This window comes from Dama dama, chromosome 33, assembly GCF_033118175.1.
Source record: "Dama dama isolate Ldn47 chromosome 33, ASM3311817v1, whole genome shotgun sequence".
NCBI lineage: Eukaryota > Metazoa > Chordata > Mammalia > Artiodactyla > Cervidae > Dama > Dama dama.
In genome coordinates, this window is record NC_083713.1 from 76651668 (window position 1) to 76671514 (window position 19847).

The 19847-nt window shown below is 39.0% G+C and overlaps 1 protein-coding gene across 2 annotated transcripts in view; it reads left to right on the plus strand.

The window, feature by feature from the left end:
- CNTNAP5 (contactin associated protein family member 5) overlaps positions 1 to 19847 on the plus strand; it is a 984962-nt gene that overhangs the window by 652455 nt on the left and 312660 nt on the right. For both annotated transcript variants that reach the window (XM_061135035.1, XM_061135036.1), the window contains exon 12: positions 18074 to 18193. In XM_061135035.1, coding sequence (XP_060991018.1) covers positions 18074 to 18193 — 120 coding nt within the window. The remainder of the gene's footprint in view (positions 1 to 18073; positions 18194 to 19847) is intronic.

The window sequence follows — 19847 nt, forward strand, 5'->3', positions numbered from 1 at the left end:
GTGTGCCAATATGTATTGGAAACTTGAGTTTTCAGCAAATAAGACCGAATTATACAAAAAAGAAGACTCATGGTATCTGTTACTATTTAATAAGGGAAGCTTTCAAAGTTTTGTTTTTTTTTTTTTCCCCAGAACAAGGTTGCTTAAGTTTTAACTTGCTAAAGAATCACCTGGAGATCTTGTTAAAACACAGTTCACACAAACTTAATACCCAGAGTTTCTGATTTAGGATGGAGTCTGAGCATCTGCATGTCTAGTAAGCTCAGAGTAACGACAGTTGCTGTGGTTTGAGGACCACATTCAGAGAATCCCTGCTTAGAAAAAAGCCCCCTGAGGTTCATGCCGCACAGGCCTCAAGGTTCCCACTGCTTTGCTTCCATGCCTCTGCTGAGCTGGACTTAATTCAGATCTAGATTCCTAAAAAAGTTTGTACTAAGGACGTTTGTATACTTGCCTTACATTGACCCAGGGGATCTTCCAGAGCCAGAGATCTAACCCAGGTCCTCTGCATTGCAGGCAGATTCTTTAACATCTGAGCCACCAGGGAAGCCCTAACTATATTTATATTTTATATTGCCATATAACATAACACACTATTAAAGATAATTACTGTATGTTTTACGGATTAATTTACTGGATCACAGAGGGCCAGAGTGATGTGATCTCTAATGGGCCTGTAGTTACAAGATTTTCAATTTGAATTTAGCAACTGATGCTTCACTTTCTTTTTTTTTTAATGGAATAAGTTGTGGTTAGTAGGAGAGAATGGAATATCTCCTAATCTTGGCTGTGGTCTTAGGCAGAGGCGGAGCCTTTGGAACTCATCAGAGGTCATCTGATGGCAATGGTGCTCCATTCGGACCCTGTGGGCCAAATAAAATAACATACACCAGAGGTCCAGAGAAGTGTCCTGCAGATACCCAAAACACCTTTAGGGCCTTTTCTGGGGCATTACATCCAGCCCCTTGCCTTTTTTTCAGGTTAATATTGAGCCATATTTTTGCATCATAAATTTCATGTAATTAAATTGATCAGTCCAGTGGTTTTTAGTACATTCACACTGTTGTACAACCATCATCATACCTGTGGTAGATTATTTCCACACCCAGTACACATTAGCCAGCATTCCCCAGCCCCAGTGCCCACCCCAACCCCTCTGCCAGCCACTAATGCCCTTTCTAGCTGTACGGTGTCGCCTTACTGGGACCTGTCACGAGTGGAATCGCTCCGTGTATGATCTTCTGTGACTGGCTTTTTTCACCTAACACAACGTTTTCAAGGTTCAAGTTTCCCTCTGTTGCAGCATGTGTCTGCACACCACTCCTTCCCTAATGAGATTTGACTGTAGTGCGTATTTTGTCCTTCGGTTGAGGAGCACTGAGGCTGTTTCTGTTGTGGGCTGTTTATGAATAAGACTCCTGTGAACGTCCGTGCACAGGTTTTTATGTGGACACGTGTTTTCCTTTCTACAGAGTATGTACCTGGGAATGAAATTATTGGGTCCTGTTCCCCCTTTTAAGGTTTTTTATTTTGAAATAATCTACAGCAAATTGGAAAAAAAAAAGTTCCCAAATGTCCTGTGTACTTTTTGCCCAGCTTCCCACAGTGGGAACATATTACATAACAGTGATGCAGTATTCATAACCAGGACGCTGACTTTTATGAAGTACACAGAACTATTCTGATACCTCCGTTTTGACACGCACGGATGTGTGTGCATGTGTGTGTGGTTCTATGCGGTTTATCACTTGCATACATTTGTGTAATCGCCACCATAACCAAGATGTAGAATTGTTGTCATTACAAGACGAAACCTCATGCTATCCATTTAAGGCCACATCCATCTTCCCCCTATCCCTAACCTCTAAGGAACACTAATCTGTTTCCATCTTCAGTAACCTTTTTTAAAGTAATGAAAATGTTACAGAATGCATGTCTATTTTCAGGCTGTAGGAGCTATGTGCAGACTGGGACATCAAAAGATCTATTTTCTAATTTAGTCCCCTGACACATTTTTTTGAACTAATTTCAGCAATCCAATCAGTTTTAACAAATTCTTTTTTTCTTTTCTTCACTGAAACCAGGCCAAGGCAGAGTGCCTCAAATCTACTGCACAAGAGGTTTGATAAACTTAATTAAATAAATGGCTGTTAATGCAAAATGCTTTACAAGCATTTATTTAATTACTAGAATTAATTTGATCTTATTTATATCTGTAGGCTGTGTATGTAGATCTGCAACTAAATTTGCAATCGTGGTAAATAGATTGCTGGGGACAGAGGGAGGGAGGAAAAAATAGCATGGAAACATTTTTAAGGCCTGAAAAATATGTACCGAGTAAATTTCTTGTCTATTTCTACAGTTTTACAATAGGAATATAAATGGTGGGGCAGAGAAAGTATTGCTCTGACCTTGGTACTTGAAAAGGTGAGGTCTAAATAAAACTATTTTTCTGCCTGAATACTATCATTATCTTTAATGAGAGTGGGCATCACAAGGACATTTCAAATTGTTCCTTAGGTAATAAATTAGCTGCCAGAACTAGACTCAGAATATTTTCCTTAAATATGAAAACACAGATCCATCTACCCTGTCCAGCTACATAATACATCTGTTTATATTAATATAAAAATCTATTCTAAAGAGTCTTAAGAGGTCTATCATTGTCCTTTTCATCAAAGAATACATACCTTTGTGTGTATCTGTTATATTAGACCTTCAACTGTAGAATGAGCATTTACTAGGTGATGTTTTTAGTGGTGACAATCTTTTTATTAAAATTTATTTTACAAAGTCTACTTGATTTACAATGTATTCTGCCATACAGCAAAGTAATTCAGTTATATATGCACATTATTTTTCATATTCTTTTCCATTGTGGCTTATTGTAGGGTATTGAGTAGAGTTCCCTGTGCTATGCGTAGTAGGACCTTGTTGTTTATTCACTCTTTATATAATAGTTTATATAATAGTGTGTATCTGCTGATCCCAAACTCCTCACCCACTGCTACCCACCTCCCCTGTGATGCCACCAGGCTGTTCTCTGCGAGTCTTTTTTTGCTTTGTAGATATGTTCATTTGTGTCATATTTTAGATTCCACATATAAATGATATGGCATTTGTCTTTCTTTGTCTGACTTTTTTCACTTAGGATGATAATCTCTAGATCTATCCAGTGTTGCTGCAAATGGTATAATGCCATTCTTTTTCATGGCTGAGTAGTACTAATGGAGACAAATCTTGATTCTGATAGAGCTTCTTTTGTTTTCCCTTCATGCTTCCATCTTCTTCCCAATAGGAAATGAGATGGTTCTCTTATAGATGACTTCTAATGACCATTTAGATCTTGTAAAAGACACATCAGGTCATTTCATATGCAGTTGATGGAGGTCTCTTTGTTTTTAGCTTGAATGGATTTTGCAGAGAATACGGAAACTGCCATAAAATTGCTCACGTTAGGGTCAATTCAATCTTTAGAAGCAATGGGAACACTCACCTAATATTCATTAAATGTTTACCTTTTAGATTTAGAGAAAAGTTCTTGTGCTTTTGGAACTTAAGATCTATCAGGGAGACCAAAAGGTGAATCCAAGGATTACCATACACAATGAAAAACAGGATAAAAATGATATATGCTGAGGCTCCACTGGTCAGAGAGGAAGACTTTGTAACTCAGGCTAGATAAAGGGAGATTTTCTGGAGGAAGGACTCTGGGATTTAGTCCCAAAGGACATGCATCTCATGCATCCACATGTGACTGTGTTGTGTCACTGTGCCCAAGCTGCTGTCTGCCTAGAAGGACCTATCTGATTCAGCAAGGTAAACACCTACTCAACTTTTAAAACTTAGCTTGAAGGTGATAACCATGATAGCATCTCTTCTACCTCTGCAGAAAAGATAATAACCTTATAGTTACGTAAAATATGTATACAACTCCCCACTAAAACCAGCCAAATATATATATTGAAACAAGTCTTATTTCTATTCCTCCCCACTTCCCTCTTGCTCCTTATACATCACCTTTTTTTAAAGAATGTGGTTATTTTGTGAAGCAAAAAGACAATTTCATACCTCCTTTCCTAAGCAAACATTAGCATTTTTATACATGCTTTATATATACATAAAGCATATACATGCTTTATTCCACTTTGCTTTTCTCTCATAACCATATATTCTGGAGCTCACATTGTAGGATTATGTGCAAAGCTTCATTCATTTTCAAACCCACCTGTATTCTATGGTATGGATATACCACAGTTCAGTCTCCAGTATAGGGACATTTCAGATGGTTCTCTCATTTTGCTGGTATAAATGATGTAAAAATATCTTTATGAATGCATTTTGCCTTAGTCAGCTCTGCCTTCTGTGGCAAAATGCCATAGAATGGGTGACCTGAATAGCAGACATTTATTTCTCACAGTTCTGGATGTAGGAAAGTCCAGGATCAAGATGCCAGCTTATTTGGTTCCTAATGATAGCTGTCCTCTGACTTGTGAATGGCCTCCTGCTCACTGTATCTTGTCAGAGAAAGAGAGCTCTCCTGTCTCTCTTCCTGATCTTATGAGTGTACTAATCATATTGTGATGGCTCTACCCTTATGATATCACATAGACCTTCTCCCAGAGAAGGGAGAAGAGGCCCTAATTCCTAATACTATCTCATTGAGAGGATAGGGCTTCAATATATGAATTTAAGAAGTCCTCAAACATCCCGTCTATAATATATTAAAAAATGTGGGGAAAGAGCAGTGTTTCTTTAAAAAATATATATATCTATATATCCATATATATATCTTTGGCTTTGCCACATCTTAGATTTGGCACAGGGGATCTACTTCCCCAACCAAGGATCCAGGCCTCCCTGCATTGGGAGCGTGGGGTCTTAGCCACTGGACCCCCAGGGAAGTTCCACGGCCAGTGACACTTGAACCAACGTGAGATTTCTAGGTCAAAGTGTAAATCCCATGTAATTTTGCTAAATAATGCTAAATTTCACACTTAGCATTTACACAATTCTTATGGCCCTTACCCATATATTGGAGTGTGTTTTCCCCCATTTGCTGGAATATGTTCTTGATCTTTGGGCTACTGCTAACTGATATGTGGAAAATGGCAAGTTTTGATTAGCATTTATTCTGTTGTGAGCAATGTCAGGTATTGTTTCCTTGCTTTTAGGTTTATTTGCATTTATTTTCTTGTGAACTGTCTGTTCTTATCTTCAACATATGTTTCAATGTTTTGTTGCCTTTTTCGTTTTTATCTTAATTTTTAAAGTATATAAGAAATGTTAACACTTTATGATATAAATTATATTTCCCAGTTTGTCAATCTGTCTTTTTAATTTATTTATGTTATCTGAAAGTTGTTTCATTAAAAAAATTTTTTTGATGTAAATAAGTTCATCCATATTATTTTTATTGCTTTTGGATTTTAAATTATTGTTGGTTAAGTTTTTGCCATTTCCATTTGTAAAGAAATTCTTTCTTGTTTTCCTCTAATGCATGTATATGTTTGATTTTTTGATATTTAAATTCTTTGTTTGGAATTTTGTCCTGGTCTGCAGTATGAGGAGTGGAATCAGTTTTGTCTTTTACTATATGCGGCTTCCCAGTTTTCTAAGCACCACTTGTTAAAGAGCCACTTTTCCCTTACTGATTTGTGCTGCCTTCCTTTCAGTCAGTTCAGGTGCTCAGTCATGTCCGACTCTCTGTGACCCCATGGACAGCAGCACGCCAGGCTTCCCTGTCCATCACCAGCTCCTGGAGGTTACTCAAACCCATGTCCATTGAGTCGGTGATGCCATCCAACCATCTCACCCTCTGCTGTCCCCTTCTCCTCCTGCCCTCAATCCTTCCCAGCATCAGGGTCTTTTCCAATGAGTCAGCTCTTCGCATCAGGTGGCCAAAGTATTGGAGTTTCAGCTTCCTCATCAGTCCTTCCAATGAACACCCAGGACTGATCTCCTTTAGGATGGACTGGTTGGATCTCCTTGCAGCCCAAGGGACTCTCAAGAGTCTCCTCTAACACCACAGTTCAAAAGCATCAATTCTTCAGTGCTCAACTTTCTTTATAGTACAATTCTCACATCCATACCTGACTACTAGAAAAACCACAGCTTTGAGTAGATGGATCTTTGTTGGCAAAGTAATGTCTCTGCTTTTTAATATGCTGTCTAGGTTGGTCATAGCTTTTCTTCCAAGGAGCAAGCGTCTTTTAATTCCGTGGCTTCAGTCATGCCTTCCCTTATCATATGCTAAATTTACCTGTGTACCTGGATGTCTTTTGGACATTCTGTTCTGGCCGTTGTTCTCTTGTTTGATGCATTCATCCATCATCCATCCATGTTTGATGCAGAGCCAGTAGAACTGACCTCACCGCTTCTTCTTTTTTTCACTCTTTTCCTTGCTCAGTTGGCTTGCTTATTTGTTCTACCAAATGAGCATTATAATCAATTTGTCTTGAACAAATAAACAAAACAAGAACACAAACTAAACACCTAATGGTCTCTTGGTTAAACTTATATTAAATATATACATTAATTATGAGAGAAATTTTATCTTAAGAGGATGTTCAAGTGTATTTGTGTTTTTAGGCATGCGCTATAGTTTTCTTATTCTGCTGTTAGATGTTTCTCATAAAATTTACACTTGGAGATCTTCCTTTCTCCTTTTCTGACTTTCTTCCTTCTTTCTTGCCTGTTTTTCTTCCTTCTTGCCTTCTCTTTCCTTCTTTTGTGTCTTCTTCATTTCTTCCTTCCTTCATTCTTTCCTTCCTTCCCTTCAGTGTCATAAAGGAGTGTCCTCTATCAATATTTTCTAGCTAAGTTTGCCTGTATAGATGAAAGTTTTTGATTTCCATATATTAATTTTATGGCTTACAACTTTTGTTTGTACTAATTTTACATAGATTATTTTAGCCTTCCTAGATATGTAATCTGATAATCCACAAAGAGTATTATTTCTTCCTTTCTAGTTTGTATGCCTCCAGTTGTTTTTTCTTATCTAATTTCTATGGCTGAAACTCTAATACAATCTAAAATATGCTTGCTTTTGTTCTTTTTCTCACCTGAGTGGGAAATTCTAGCAAGTGTTTTTACATCAATTATCTTTTAAATGAGTGGAGATTGTATTGAGCTTCATTTGCTGCTATTTTTGTAATTTTTAAACCTATATTTATAACTGAGTCTGCAAATTTTTTCTTTTGGTGTGATCTTTGTCAAGTTTTAGAATCACCTTTATGCTTGTTTCATATAACACATTTGGAAGATTTTTGGAGAAGTATAAGTAGCATTAGGATTATCTGCTCTTTAAAGGATTCTCTTGAAGAAACGTTGGATCCTGCTGTATTTTTCCTTGCAGAGCTCTTTAAATGACTTTTCTCTTTATTTTTTAAGTACTGATCTTTTAAAAGTATCTATTAAAGTTTTCCATCTGAATCGGGATTAATTTTGATGAGTTTAAGACCCTGAATTACTTGAGATCAGAACCATAACTCTTTTGTTTAGTTTTCTCAAAGGCCAGAGTTACTGAAAATTAGTAGTCGTACAGTGAATGTGTATAGAGTACTTGTTACATAATGCACTGGCAAGTGGCACAGAAAGAACAATTCGGTCAGCAAGTGTCATATTTGTGCTTCCTGGAAGAGTTGGTGGATTGAACATGTGTATTTACCTTCATCTCCTTCTAACACTTCACATAATTGATTTTTTAATGGTCCTGTCAGCAGCTGATCATAGAAACATCTTGTCTCTTACCACCTCTTAACCTTTAACTTTAATAACAAGGAGATTATAAAAGATCTAAAGTGTGCCTAGCCAGAAGTTAGGGAAGCTAATGGAGGGGATAGCCTATCTGGAGTAATAGCTGGCTTGGCTGCCCCATATTTACAACTAAAGTCAGCAGATAAGTGACAATGTGTATTATCTGCAATAGGACCTCATGCCCTATGCTGAACTCACAAATATAAAATGAATGTGTGTGCAGTGTCATTTCCACATTCCAAATCTAATGTAAAATATTCCTGTAAGTGGTAGACTCTAGCAATGCCAAGAGAGAAGCCCTAAAGACATTAACATGATTTCTTACTAAGCTGTCCAACCAGTTAACCCTAGAATAAAGCCCATGGAGAGCAAACCACAAACATTTGTTTAGTACTAACAATCAGTATTTTGGAGACCACTGTTAAATACAAGTGGTCTACAAAAGATTACCTGGCATTCCAGAAAAAGTCTAGCATAGCTGATAAAATAGAGACCAAAAAAGAAACACAAAACAAGGAGACCAACTAAGCACGTGAACACACACACACACACTGTGCACACACACACTATACACACGCAGTGTACACACACACTGTACACACACACAGTGTGTACACACACTGTACACACACACAGTGTACACACACACTGTGTACACACACACACTGTGTACACACACACACTGTACACACACACACTGTGTACACACACTGCTACCTTGGAGAAAATAATATACACAGAAGAAAATTTTAAAAAAGACTTACAATCAATACTTTCAGAGATTTTAGAAATATATCAAGAATTACTTGCTATTATAAAAAAAAAAAAAGAATACTCAGAGGTGCTGAGGGTGTAGGGAAAGACTCTAGGGAATTTTAAAATGCTGCAAGTAAACTAGCCAAAACCTGGAAATAACCTAAATTTTTTTCAATAGGTTGAAAATGTCTTTCAATAGGTTAATTGTTTAACAAACTGTGACATCTATACCATGGAACACTACTCACAAATTAAGCATAAATAAACTGTGGGCTTATGAAATAACTCAAACAGATTTCAAAGGAATTATGCTGAGATCAAATATTAGTTTCAACAGGGAATGCCTAGTGCAACAGTTGGGGGATGACCAGAGGAAACAGCTATATACCAGGTGGAAAGCATACTAGGCCAAATTGCTTTAAGTCAGAAAGATCCAGAAGATAATTTTTCAAAGAATTTGAAATACACAGAATATCTGAAATGCCCAAATATTTAATTATTATGACATATTTTCTAACATACACAGAAAGATAGAATAATATAGCTGTCCCCCCCCGCCCCCGCAATGTACCCTCCCCTCTGTTTCAACATTTATCTTTACAGTGTCAAAGTGGTTTCTATTAGCTGCTTATTTTTTTGTTGGAGCATTTTAAAAACAGTGTGGACATAATCATTTTACTACAAATCCCTAAGCATGTATCTCTAACAAAGATTAAATTCTTACTTTTAAAACATAACAACACTACCATCGTCATAGCCAAAATTAAAAATACTTCAGTTTAGTTCAGTTGCTCACTCATGTCTAGCTCTTTGTGACCCCATGGACTGCAGCATGCCAGACTTTCCTGTCCATCACCAACTCCCATAGCCTGCTCAAACTCATGTCCATCGAGTCAGTGATGCCATCCAACCATCTCATCCTCTGTCGTCCCCTTCTCCTCCTGCCTTCAATCTTTTCCAGGACCAGGGACTTTTCCATTGAGTCAGTTCTTTACATCAGGTGGCCAAAGCGTTGGAGTTTCAGCTTTGGCATCAGTACTTCCAATGAATATTCAGGACTGATCTCCTTTAGGATGGACTGGTTTGATTTCCTTGCAGTCCAAGGGACTCTCAAGAGTCTTCTCCAACACCACAGTTCAAAAGCATCAATTCTTTGGCGCTCAGCTTTCTTTATAGTCCAACTCTCATGTGAATCCATACCTGACTACTGGAAAAACCATAGCTTTGACTAGATGGACGTTTTTAACTTTCATTCCAATTCTAAAGAAAGGCAATGCCAAAGAATGTTCAAACTACCCACAGTTGCACTCATCTCACACTCTAGCAAAGTAATGTTCAAAATTCTCTACGCCAGGCTTCAACAGTACATGAACCATGAACTTCTAGATGTTCAAGCTGGATTTAGGAAAGGCAGGGGAACCAGAGACCAAATTGCCAACATCCTTTGGACCATTGAAAACTTAAGAGAATTCCAGAAAAACATCTACTTCTGCTTTATTGACTACACTAAAGCCTTTCACTGTGTGGATCACAACAAAATGTGGAAAATTCATCAAGAGATGGGAATACCAGACCATCTGACCTGCCTCCTGAGAAATCTGTATACAGGTCAAGAAGCAACAGTTAAAACTGGACATGGAACAACAGGCTGGTTCCAAATTGGGAAAGGAATATGCCAAGGCTGTATAGTGTCACCCTGTTTATTTAACTTATATGCAGAGTACATCCTGCGAAATGAGAGGCTGGATGAAGCACAAGCTAGAATCAAGATTGCTGGGAGAAATATCAATAACCTCAGATACACAGATGTCACCACCCTTATGGCAGAAAGTGAAGAAGAACTAAATAGCCTCATGATGAAAGTGAAAGAGGAGAGTGAAAAAAACTGGCTTAAAACTCAACATTCAAACAACGAAAATCATGGCATCCAGTCCCATCACTGCATGGCAGATAGATGGGGAAACAATGGAAACAGTGACAGACTTTATTTTCATGGCTCCAAAATCACTGCAGATGGTGACTGCAGCCATGAAGTTAAAAAAACCCTTCAAGATACCTGAAGAAGTGTTTTAAGTTTTGGTTGGCTGTGATCACTGGTAGAAGGCCGCTGTATAGCACAGGAGCTCAGCTCTACACTCTGTGACGACTGTGAGGGGTGGAACGCGGGCTTGTGGGAGGGCGTTTCAAGAGAGGGGGATATGTGTACACATATGGCTGATTGATGCAGCTGTACACAGAGATCAGTGCAGCATTGTAAAGTAGCTATCCTCCAATTAAACATTTAAAACATAACCATTCTTCTACATCAAACAGATACTTCAAGATAGCAAATCCAATTTTAATATTTCTGGTTCTCTTATTTTTTTTTCTTTGCTTTGTTGGAATCAGGATCCTAAAAATGTCTGCAGACAGTGTTGGACTGCTGTGACTCCTGAATCCCAATTCTTCTTTTGCCATTTACTTGTTGAAGAAAATGAGTCATATTGTATCCTTTTGGATACAATAGGATCTTTATCTCTTACTCTAAATTTCTCTGTCTCTTACTGTAAATTCCCTGGTGGCTCAGAGGGTAAAACGTTTGCCTGCAATGTGAGAGGCCCAGGTTTGATCCCTGGGTCAGAAAAGATCCCCTGGAGAAGGAAATGGTAACTCACTCCAGTATTCTTGCCTGGGAAATCCCATGGATGGAGGAGCCTGGTAGGCTACAGTCCACAGGGTTGCAAAGAGTCAGACATGACTGAGTAACTTCACTTTCTTTTCTTTCTACTGTAAATTAGTGTTTAAATCTCAGGGCTTTGATTAGATTTAGCTTCAGATTTTGGGCAAGAATGTGTCTGAGGTTGTTGTTGTTCAGTTGCCAGGTCTCCTGTCTGACTCTTTGTGACCCCATGGACTGCAGCACACCAGCCTACCTGTCCCTCACCATCTCCCAGAGTTTGCCCAAGTTCATGGCCATTGAAACTGTGATGCCTTCCAACCATCTAATCCTTCGTCACCCTCTTCTCCTTCTGCCTTCAGTCTTTCCCAGCATCAGGGTCTTTTCCAATGAGTCTGCTCTTTGCATCTGGTTGCCAAAGTATTGGAGCTTCAGCTTCAGCATCAGTCCTTTTAATGAGAATTCAGGGTTTATTTCCTTTAAAGGACTGGCTGGTTCCAAGGGACTCTCAAGAGTCTTCTCCAGCATCACAATTTGAAAGCATCAATTCTTTGGCATTCAACCTTCTTTACAGTCCAAATCTTACATATGTAGATGACTACTGGAAAGACCATACATAGCTTTGACTATAGACACCTTTGTCAGCAAAGTGATGTTTTTGCCCTTTAACACACTGTCTAGGTTTGTCATAGCTTTCTTGCCAAGAATCAATCATCTAATTTCATGACTGCAGTCACCGTGAAATTTGCAGTGATCTTAGAGCCCAAGAAGAGGAAATCTGTCACTGCTTCTACCTTTTGCCCTTCTATTTGCCATGAAGTGATGGGACCAGATGCCATGGTCTTAGGTTTTTTGATACTGAGTGTTAAGCCAGCTTTTTCACTCTCGTCTTCACCCTCAGTGAGAGACTCCTCTTTGCTTTCTGCCCTTAGAGTGGTACCCGTCACTCTCGGAGCTTGCCGATACTTCTGGCAGTCTTGATTCCCGCTATCTCAGGCAGTGCTGTGCGTGTCTTTTAAGCGGAGCGTTGTTGCTTTGTTCTGTTTTGTTAGTTTCTGCTGTTCCACAAAGTCCATCCCCTGTATGTATACATATATCCCCTGTTTTCTGAATTTCCACCTGTGTATTTCTTATTGCCTCACTTTCACAGGTATCGTAATAATCACTGTGGGGATGTTGAGGTTGATCAGTGATGAGTTTGGGCATTATTAATTCAAACCATCTGCTGAAAAGATCCCATAGGCTTTTCATCTAATAATTTAGCAATTTTTGATGATCATTTTCTAATTCTTTATTTCATTGGCTATTATAAAGAATGGTTTTAAAATTCTATTATTGCTTTTTTACTTTCTGGATTTGGTTATTCATTAATGACATTTTTCATGTACCGTTAGATGACCATCAAATATAGTACATACGGGAAAGACAGGATATGATCTATATTCTTTTCAGTTTTCAGAATGTGATTTTATTCTTTAGCAACCCCCAGAGATTAACTAATGGATATAAGTATCAGTAGGTAGATAGATGGTAGATAAATAGATAATCAGTGAGATATATCCTGTATATTTAAATATATGCAAACAGTGATTATTCTTTTTGATTCTCAAATTATTTCATCACATTGTTTCCTGTGCCATGTTTGACATAACTCCAACTTTTGATAGCTTTCTTGCTTGCTTTCAGGAAATGCAAGGCATTCTGATTTCATCCTGATACAAACCCTCTATAAAACCCTTCTTCCTTTTAGTGAAAAACTGTACTTAGAGACCACAGTCACTAGATTGTTTCAGTAGTTTCACTTATATTTTCACAAAAGTGAAAATATATTGTTAAAAATTATGAGTTTATAGTGATATTACCAACTCAAATTACCACTGCAGAATTTTTTATGTATTGTTTGCATTTTATATTTCATCTTTTATGTTAAAAGATTTAGTCTGTTGTCAGTAGCATAATTAGTTGTTAGCTTTTTCTTGATATATATAACAGTTTAATGAATCCTTAGCAGTATTAACTAATGATAAGGCTAGTTAATATATTTTCAGATTTTTATTATGTTTAATTTTTTATGATAGTTATACCCTGCTGTTTGATGGTGAAAGTGTTAGTTGCTCAGTCATGTCAGACCCTTTGCAGCACCATGGACTGTGGTCCACCAGGCTCTTCTGTCCTTGGAATTCTCCAGGCAAGAACGTTGGAGTGGGTAGCCATTCCCTTCTCCAGGGATCTTCTCAACCCAGGGATTGAACCCAGCTCTCTTGAATCGCACGCAGATTCTTTATGGTCAGGACCATTAGAAAAACTCTACTGTTTACTAGCAGTTATATTACTGTTTTAACTCCAAACATATTTAAATCCATGAGTTCATAATACAACTAAAAATATTCTAACTGTTCATTTTTGGAGGATACTAGGAACCAGTTCAGTCGTTTGCAACTGATGAATTAAAGGGATAACATCAAGTATTTATCTTGTTTTTCCCATGCAATCTTGTAGTTTAGAGAAATCAACTAATTGATGGCTGATAATTGACTTGTGTCAAGTGTTCCCACTAATAAATTAAGGAATGGTATAACAATTCCTGGTATGTCTTTAACCTTATGTTTTTGAACTCATTTACAGTATCCGTAAATAGAAATGTTTGTTACCAGGCCTCCCAGTAACTGAACTAAAGCTTAAGGAGACCTTGCATTAGGAATTGCAGGGTGACTAAGGTTGGAAATGAACCCTAAACCTTGGTGCCTTGCTAATGAGATGTTTCTTTCACATTCACGTCACACTGCAGTGTGATCTGCTCTATGAGGTCAGTGGCGCGGTGCCTGTCTGTCCTGTAGCCCCATTTCTTTTCAGGTCCTGGACCCTTTGTGTGGATTGTGTTGGTTAAGTGACTTGCTTTGGTCAAAGGGGTATTGGCAAACATCGTTCAATCAGGGGCCTGACAAACACTTGCTCTCTTATTGTGCTTGGAGTCTTTACCACAGAAATGCGCCAGCTGACTTTTGAGAGACCTTAGGGGGCGCGTACCCCAGCTTGTGATCAACAAGTTCCTCTGACTCTGCCCTAACCTCAGATAATTGAGCAGCCCTGTAAAGACCATCCAAGCTTGGCCAAGTACTCCCCAGCCTCAGTTATCAAGCGCAGAATCATGAACTGATTATTGTCTTAAGACAGCTCTGTAGTGGTTTGTTATCTAGCAATGGGTAACTGATAGTACAGGTACTACAGACAAGACAAGATTACCAAATGCTGACTATTATTGAGACTGATTGTGATATCAGGTTTATTTTGTTTTTACTCCCTGCACTCTTAATGTGTATTTGACTTTTTTGGGTCATAAAAAGTAAACAAGAAAATACTGAATTTAAATATCACTTGAAATAATTTATAAATTAATTTATTTTAATTTCCTTTCAATATTTAGGAATTGCAAATTTTCTAATAATATGTTTAATCTTGTTTTTTAGTTATTTAAAATACATAGTTTCAAATTTTAAAATATGATATATTCAGAAAGGCTTAGCTTTTTGACTGTCTACTCCGCTTTTCTTTCTCCAAAGTATCCATTTAAAGTAGTTATTACCTGAATATTTTGGAAAGTATTTTGGAGAGTTGTTAGTAAGTCTGGAGTTAAATTTGTGATATATGTGTAGATAAAAATAAGGCCAATGACAGATCATGAGACAATTATTAATTTCAACAAAAAGCAAATTTTGTTTGGGAAAAGAAACAACTACACTATTATGCTTACTGTTTGTGAATATCATGCATACTGTTGTTTTACCATAAACAGTGATGATTAATCTAACTAAAATTGCAATCCTCCTATATTGGAAGTATAGGGAAACAGAAAATTCTTTGCATGTGGAAACAGGTGATGAAAAAGATAAGTTCTCATCTTTCCCATTGATAAGCAAATAGATAACCTATAAATATATTATAGGGAGAGATAAGATATTTAATACCCAAAGAATAAACTAAGAAATAAATGTCATAGCCTCTGCACAGAAGGGAAGGGGGCCTATTGTTTTTTCTTGATAGGCCCTAATTGATTCATGACAAAAAGTGGGAAAAAAAATCAAGTTAGCAGAAAACTGACCAACAAAAGGAGAGGAAACACAGCACGCAATGACTTAATAATGATGATGATGATAGTTTACATGTCAGGTTCTTCCCGCGCCGTGGACCAGGCTGAGTGTCGTATATGCATTATCTCTGAATCCTTACTACAGTTATATGACACAGACTCGTTTCATACCTATAACCACGTGAGACCATTAATGCTTTGAGGGTTTATTAGCTGTCTGTTGCTGGACAATGAACTGAAGCAGAACTGGAGGCAATGGACATTGTCACTTCATATTTTCTCTGGGTCCTTGAGCTACTTGGCTGAGTAGTTCTGGTTCAGTCTTAATGGGCTGTTTGTCACCACCGGTGTTTAACTCTGGATATCTTTGGCTCTCACATACACAGCACACCTCAGAAGCTCCCAGACTCATCCTGTGGATCCCTTCAAAGGGCTTCTTTAGGACCTAGCAGTTGGCATCTCTGAAAGCTTGTACTCCAGAAGCACCCAAGATGGAAACTACTTGTCTTTTTACAATCTGGTCTTGAAAATGACATCATATTTGGTTAGAAGCAAATCTGTAATTCCAGCCTATACTCGTGGGGAGGGTATGGATTTCAAGAAGTGCTGACTAGGTGAGTTATTTTAGAGGTTATTGTGCATATTTTCATATCTGTGACGCACACCCTGGTGTGTTATCAGTTTAAACCCACAGAAATAAGCTATATGTCATGCTTAGTATGTAGGGTGCAAGCTTGCATCTTCCCATCGGCCCCTAGCTTTGGAAACAGTACATGACTGCAAGGGAGAATTGCATGAGAACAAGGATCACCTTGAAATCATTCTGATTTATACAAAGTCAAAGCCTCTGAAGCTTTAAAACTTTATTGGTAATGAATTATTTGAGGCAGCCCTCACACTTGATTGTGACAAACTGCAGCTTCGTGTTCCTGGGACGGGGCATTAGTCACAGGGGCACGTTGTCTAAGGTGAGGAGTTGTTGCTCTACCTTTAAAGTTGTTAGGAGCCACTGAAGTGCTTTAAGCATGGAGGATGACATAACTGGATGTGTACCTACTGCTCTGAGCTATGTTATTTTGTTTCAAGCATCCGATGACATTCTATTTTCTCATGCATGAGACAGCAGATGCCTGCTTTCCACCCCACCAGCTTCATTCATGCTGGTATAATGAGATTTGTAAATTTCTTTTACCTGCAGATTGCTCGAAGTGTCCCATCTCAGGACAGCTGTGTCTGCCTCTCTCTGAGCACGTAAGGGTCTTTGTGGCTGTAATCAGGTTGTAACCTCCCAAGGCACAGACACTTTGCCTTATCCTTGGTCTGTAACTCAGTGGCTACCACCGTGTTGACATATATGAAGGACTCAGTAAATGCTTCTTAAGTCAAAATGAATTAAACTTTATTGGGCACTGTATTTTTGATGTTCCTGTTTGTGATGCCGCTCGTCTTGCTGTTCACACTGTTAGCACTGTTTGCTGAATCCAGGATAGGCAAGGTGTGAGCCAAGAGGCTGGAAGGAGACTCCGGGAGCTGTAGGAACTGTGGACACATTTATTCTCTCCTGGCTGGCATGGCAGTCATAACACAGCCTCTCTCCTGGCTGACACAGCGTCTGTAGCAGCAGCCATAACCTAACCATAATGTAGCCATAACGGAACCATAGTGTAATTCATGTAACATAACCATGCCGTCACTCCAGCGTAGCCTCGATGTGGCAGCAGCCAGGGCTTTCCTGGTGAAGCTCATACACGTGTACCATGCACGGCCACCCGTGACCAAGTGAGCACCTCCCGATGCGCATGTGGAGTGCTGCAAGTGATCTCAGCTTTCATGTAATCATTCTTTACAAAATGTGGGGCAAGAGCGAGAAGCCATGGGGCGAGAGAGCCTGACTGTGCCATCTTGGCTGATTTCCTCTTTCCCTGCAGGCACCTAGGGTGATAGTTATTGTTCTGAGCTCTGGGTGTACAGAGATAAGATAATGGCATTTTACATTTTTAGTGGGATGTCTGCATCTTATGGTAGCTCTATTTTTATAACTTATTTTTAGTTTTCTAAGGAACCTCCATTCTGTTCTCCCTCACGAAAGTCAAAGTTTAGTTCCTCAGTTGTATCTGACTCTTTGTGACCCTGTGGACTATAACCTACCAGGCTCCTCTGTCCATAGGATTCTCTAGGCAAGAATACTGGAGTGGGTAGCCGTTCCCTTCTCCAGGGCATCTTCCCATCCTGGGGATAGAACCTGAGTCTTCTGCATTGCAGCCTGATTCTTTACCACCTCAGCCACCAGGGAAGCCTTTTACATTCCCATCAACAGTGTCATGGAACTCCTTTTTATCCACAACCTCTATAGCATCTATTGTTTGTACATTTTTAATTTTTTGTCTCCCATTGTGAGTGTGACAGCCTGCTCGATGATGAAACACAGTTGTAAACTGCACTCAGTCACCACTTAGATTCTGTAACCACTGCAGGAGGCAGAATAGTGTATGATGTCCTAGCTTCATAGCTATGTGAGTGTAGGTGAAGGACAAAGCCATCAGTGTGGGGAAGGGCTGTATAAGAGGAGAGGGAGACCTTTTAGAAACTGTAACCGAGGAGCTGTTGAGAAGAATGGGTATTAGGATGAATGCAGGAGACAGTTCCATCAAACATGGGGGTACTGGTTTGTGAAGGCTCGGAGGGAAATAAGATTAGAGGAGAAGGGAAAGAAACCACAATTGGAAGTCAATACAATAAGTAAGAGTTACTGATCCTCCAAAGGGACACGCAGAGCCAAGCAACATCTCCTCTCTGCTGCCTTTGTGTCTTCCCAGCCCTCTACGAGCAGTCCTGCGAGGTGTACAGGCACCGAGGCAACACCGCGGGCTTCTTCTACGTCGACTCCGACGGCAGCGGGCCCCTGGGGCCTTTCCGGGTGTTCTGCAACATCACAGGTAAGGGTGTGAGATTCCCACGCACGCGTCATGCCGCTGCGCGACGGCACACAGGAAAGGAAAACCCACCGCAAGGGAACACTTGTATAAATAAAATAAAAAAATAAAGACCAACTTCAGAGGGGAGGCTGTATTTTTAGGTAAATCATAGGAATTAGCAGCTATTTTATTTTCATGAGAGAGGAGAATGTGATAAGGGTCTTGACAAGGTTCCACTGAACCAAGGATTAATTATCAAGTATATTTTGCAGAGCTGACCAAGGTCATTTCTCTCTTCAAAGTCAAAAACAAAAAGAAAAGGAAAATAACCCAACAAACAAAAAAGGCAAAAAACAAAATCAGTAGAAAGCCCTGACCCAGGAAGTGGGGAAGCTGGACTCAGGTCTTCGCTGAGGACTGCGCGACTCAGGTTCTCTCTGAGCTTGCTTTCTGCATCAGCGAAGAGGGAAGAGCAGGTTCTGCTTCTCAGAGTTAGGGGGTTAAACAAAACCATCTATATTGGTGCAACTGACCAGTTATCCTGCAGATGCGTAATCAAAACCTGGGGTAACTATATTTTCCTTGGCAATCTCATAACATCTTGTAACTTCTTCCTAAACGTGTCTAAGGACATATTGAGAGCCAATTACTGTATGGAAACAGCGTGTGATTACTAATTTATTCTTAAAAAAAAAAACCAATTCCACAGCACAACCTGATGTAATAGTTATTTAAAAATATAGCAATGCGAGTTCTCTGTTGTGAATATTGTTGTCAGCACATGCGCATTCTTGGTTTGTTTGTTCTGAGCACTGGCCTTTGAAGAGGCCGGCAGAATCGTGGGATGAAGCAGAAAAGCAGGAGTCTTTGGGTCCTTAGGCCCCGGGCTCTACTGCAGCTGGGTAACCACATCACATCTGTGGCGCTTTTTCCATAGCCAAACACTGTCCTGGGGACCCAGGATATTCAGAGAAATAAGACGTAGTCATTGTCATTCATGAGGCAGTAAAATCAGGAAAAATAGCATGCAATATTACAGGTAGAAATGTAAACAAACCATTGCCAAAACAGTGATAAAGGGCATTTAGCAATAATTTGCCCATCTGAATACAAAGGACCACACTTTTTCTGCAGAAAATGCTAGTTACATGGAATTGTGTGTCATTTCATTCCATTTCCATAATACTTCATTTCTCCAAAATGTATGCTAGCTGCTTCTCAATGGCCCTATAACATAATTAGAAACTGTGTTACTGTTTTCTTTTCATGGTTATGCCAGCCTATAATGTTCAACAACCTGGTCAAGAAGTAGACTTCTCAGTAGATCTTGGTTATTTCCCAAATTTAATTAACATATGAATCTCTGGGGAATAATGTTAAAAATAGACTTGCCAGAGTCAGAAATTCTAAATTCAGTAAATGCATTTTACTGAGCTTTTCAAGTGATTCTGATATAGTTTGTCCCCAGTCCACAGTTTGAAAAAATGGAGGAAGTGATTTGGTTACAGAATGAGGCAAAAGAGATCAGTGTCTGCTGATTGATGGGTGTGACATATAATAATAGGATTTTTGGTCATGGCATCAATTACTCAGCTCCTGTCATCTTTGGGAACTGAACTGAGAGTTTGCAGATATCATGTCTTTTAATTCTTTGCAACAAAAATCTGGGGTAGAT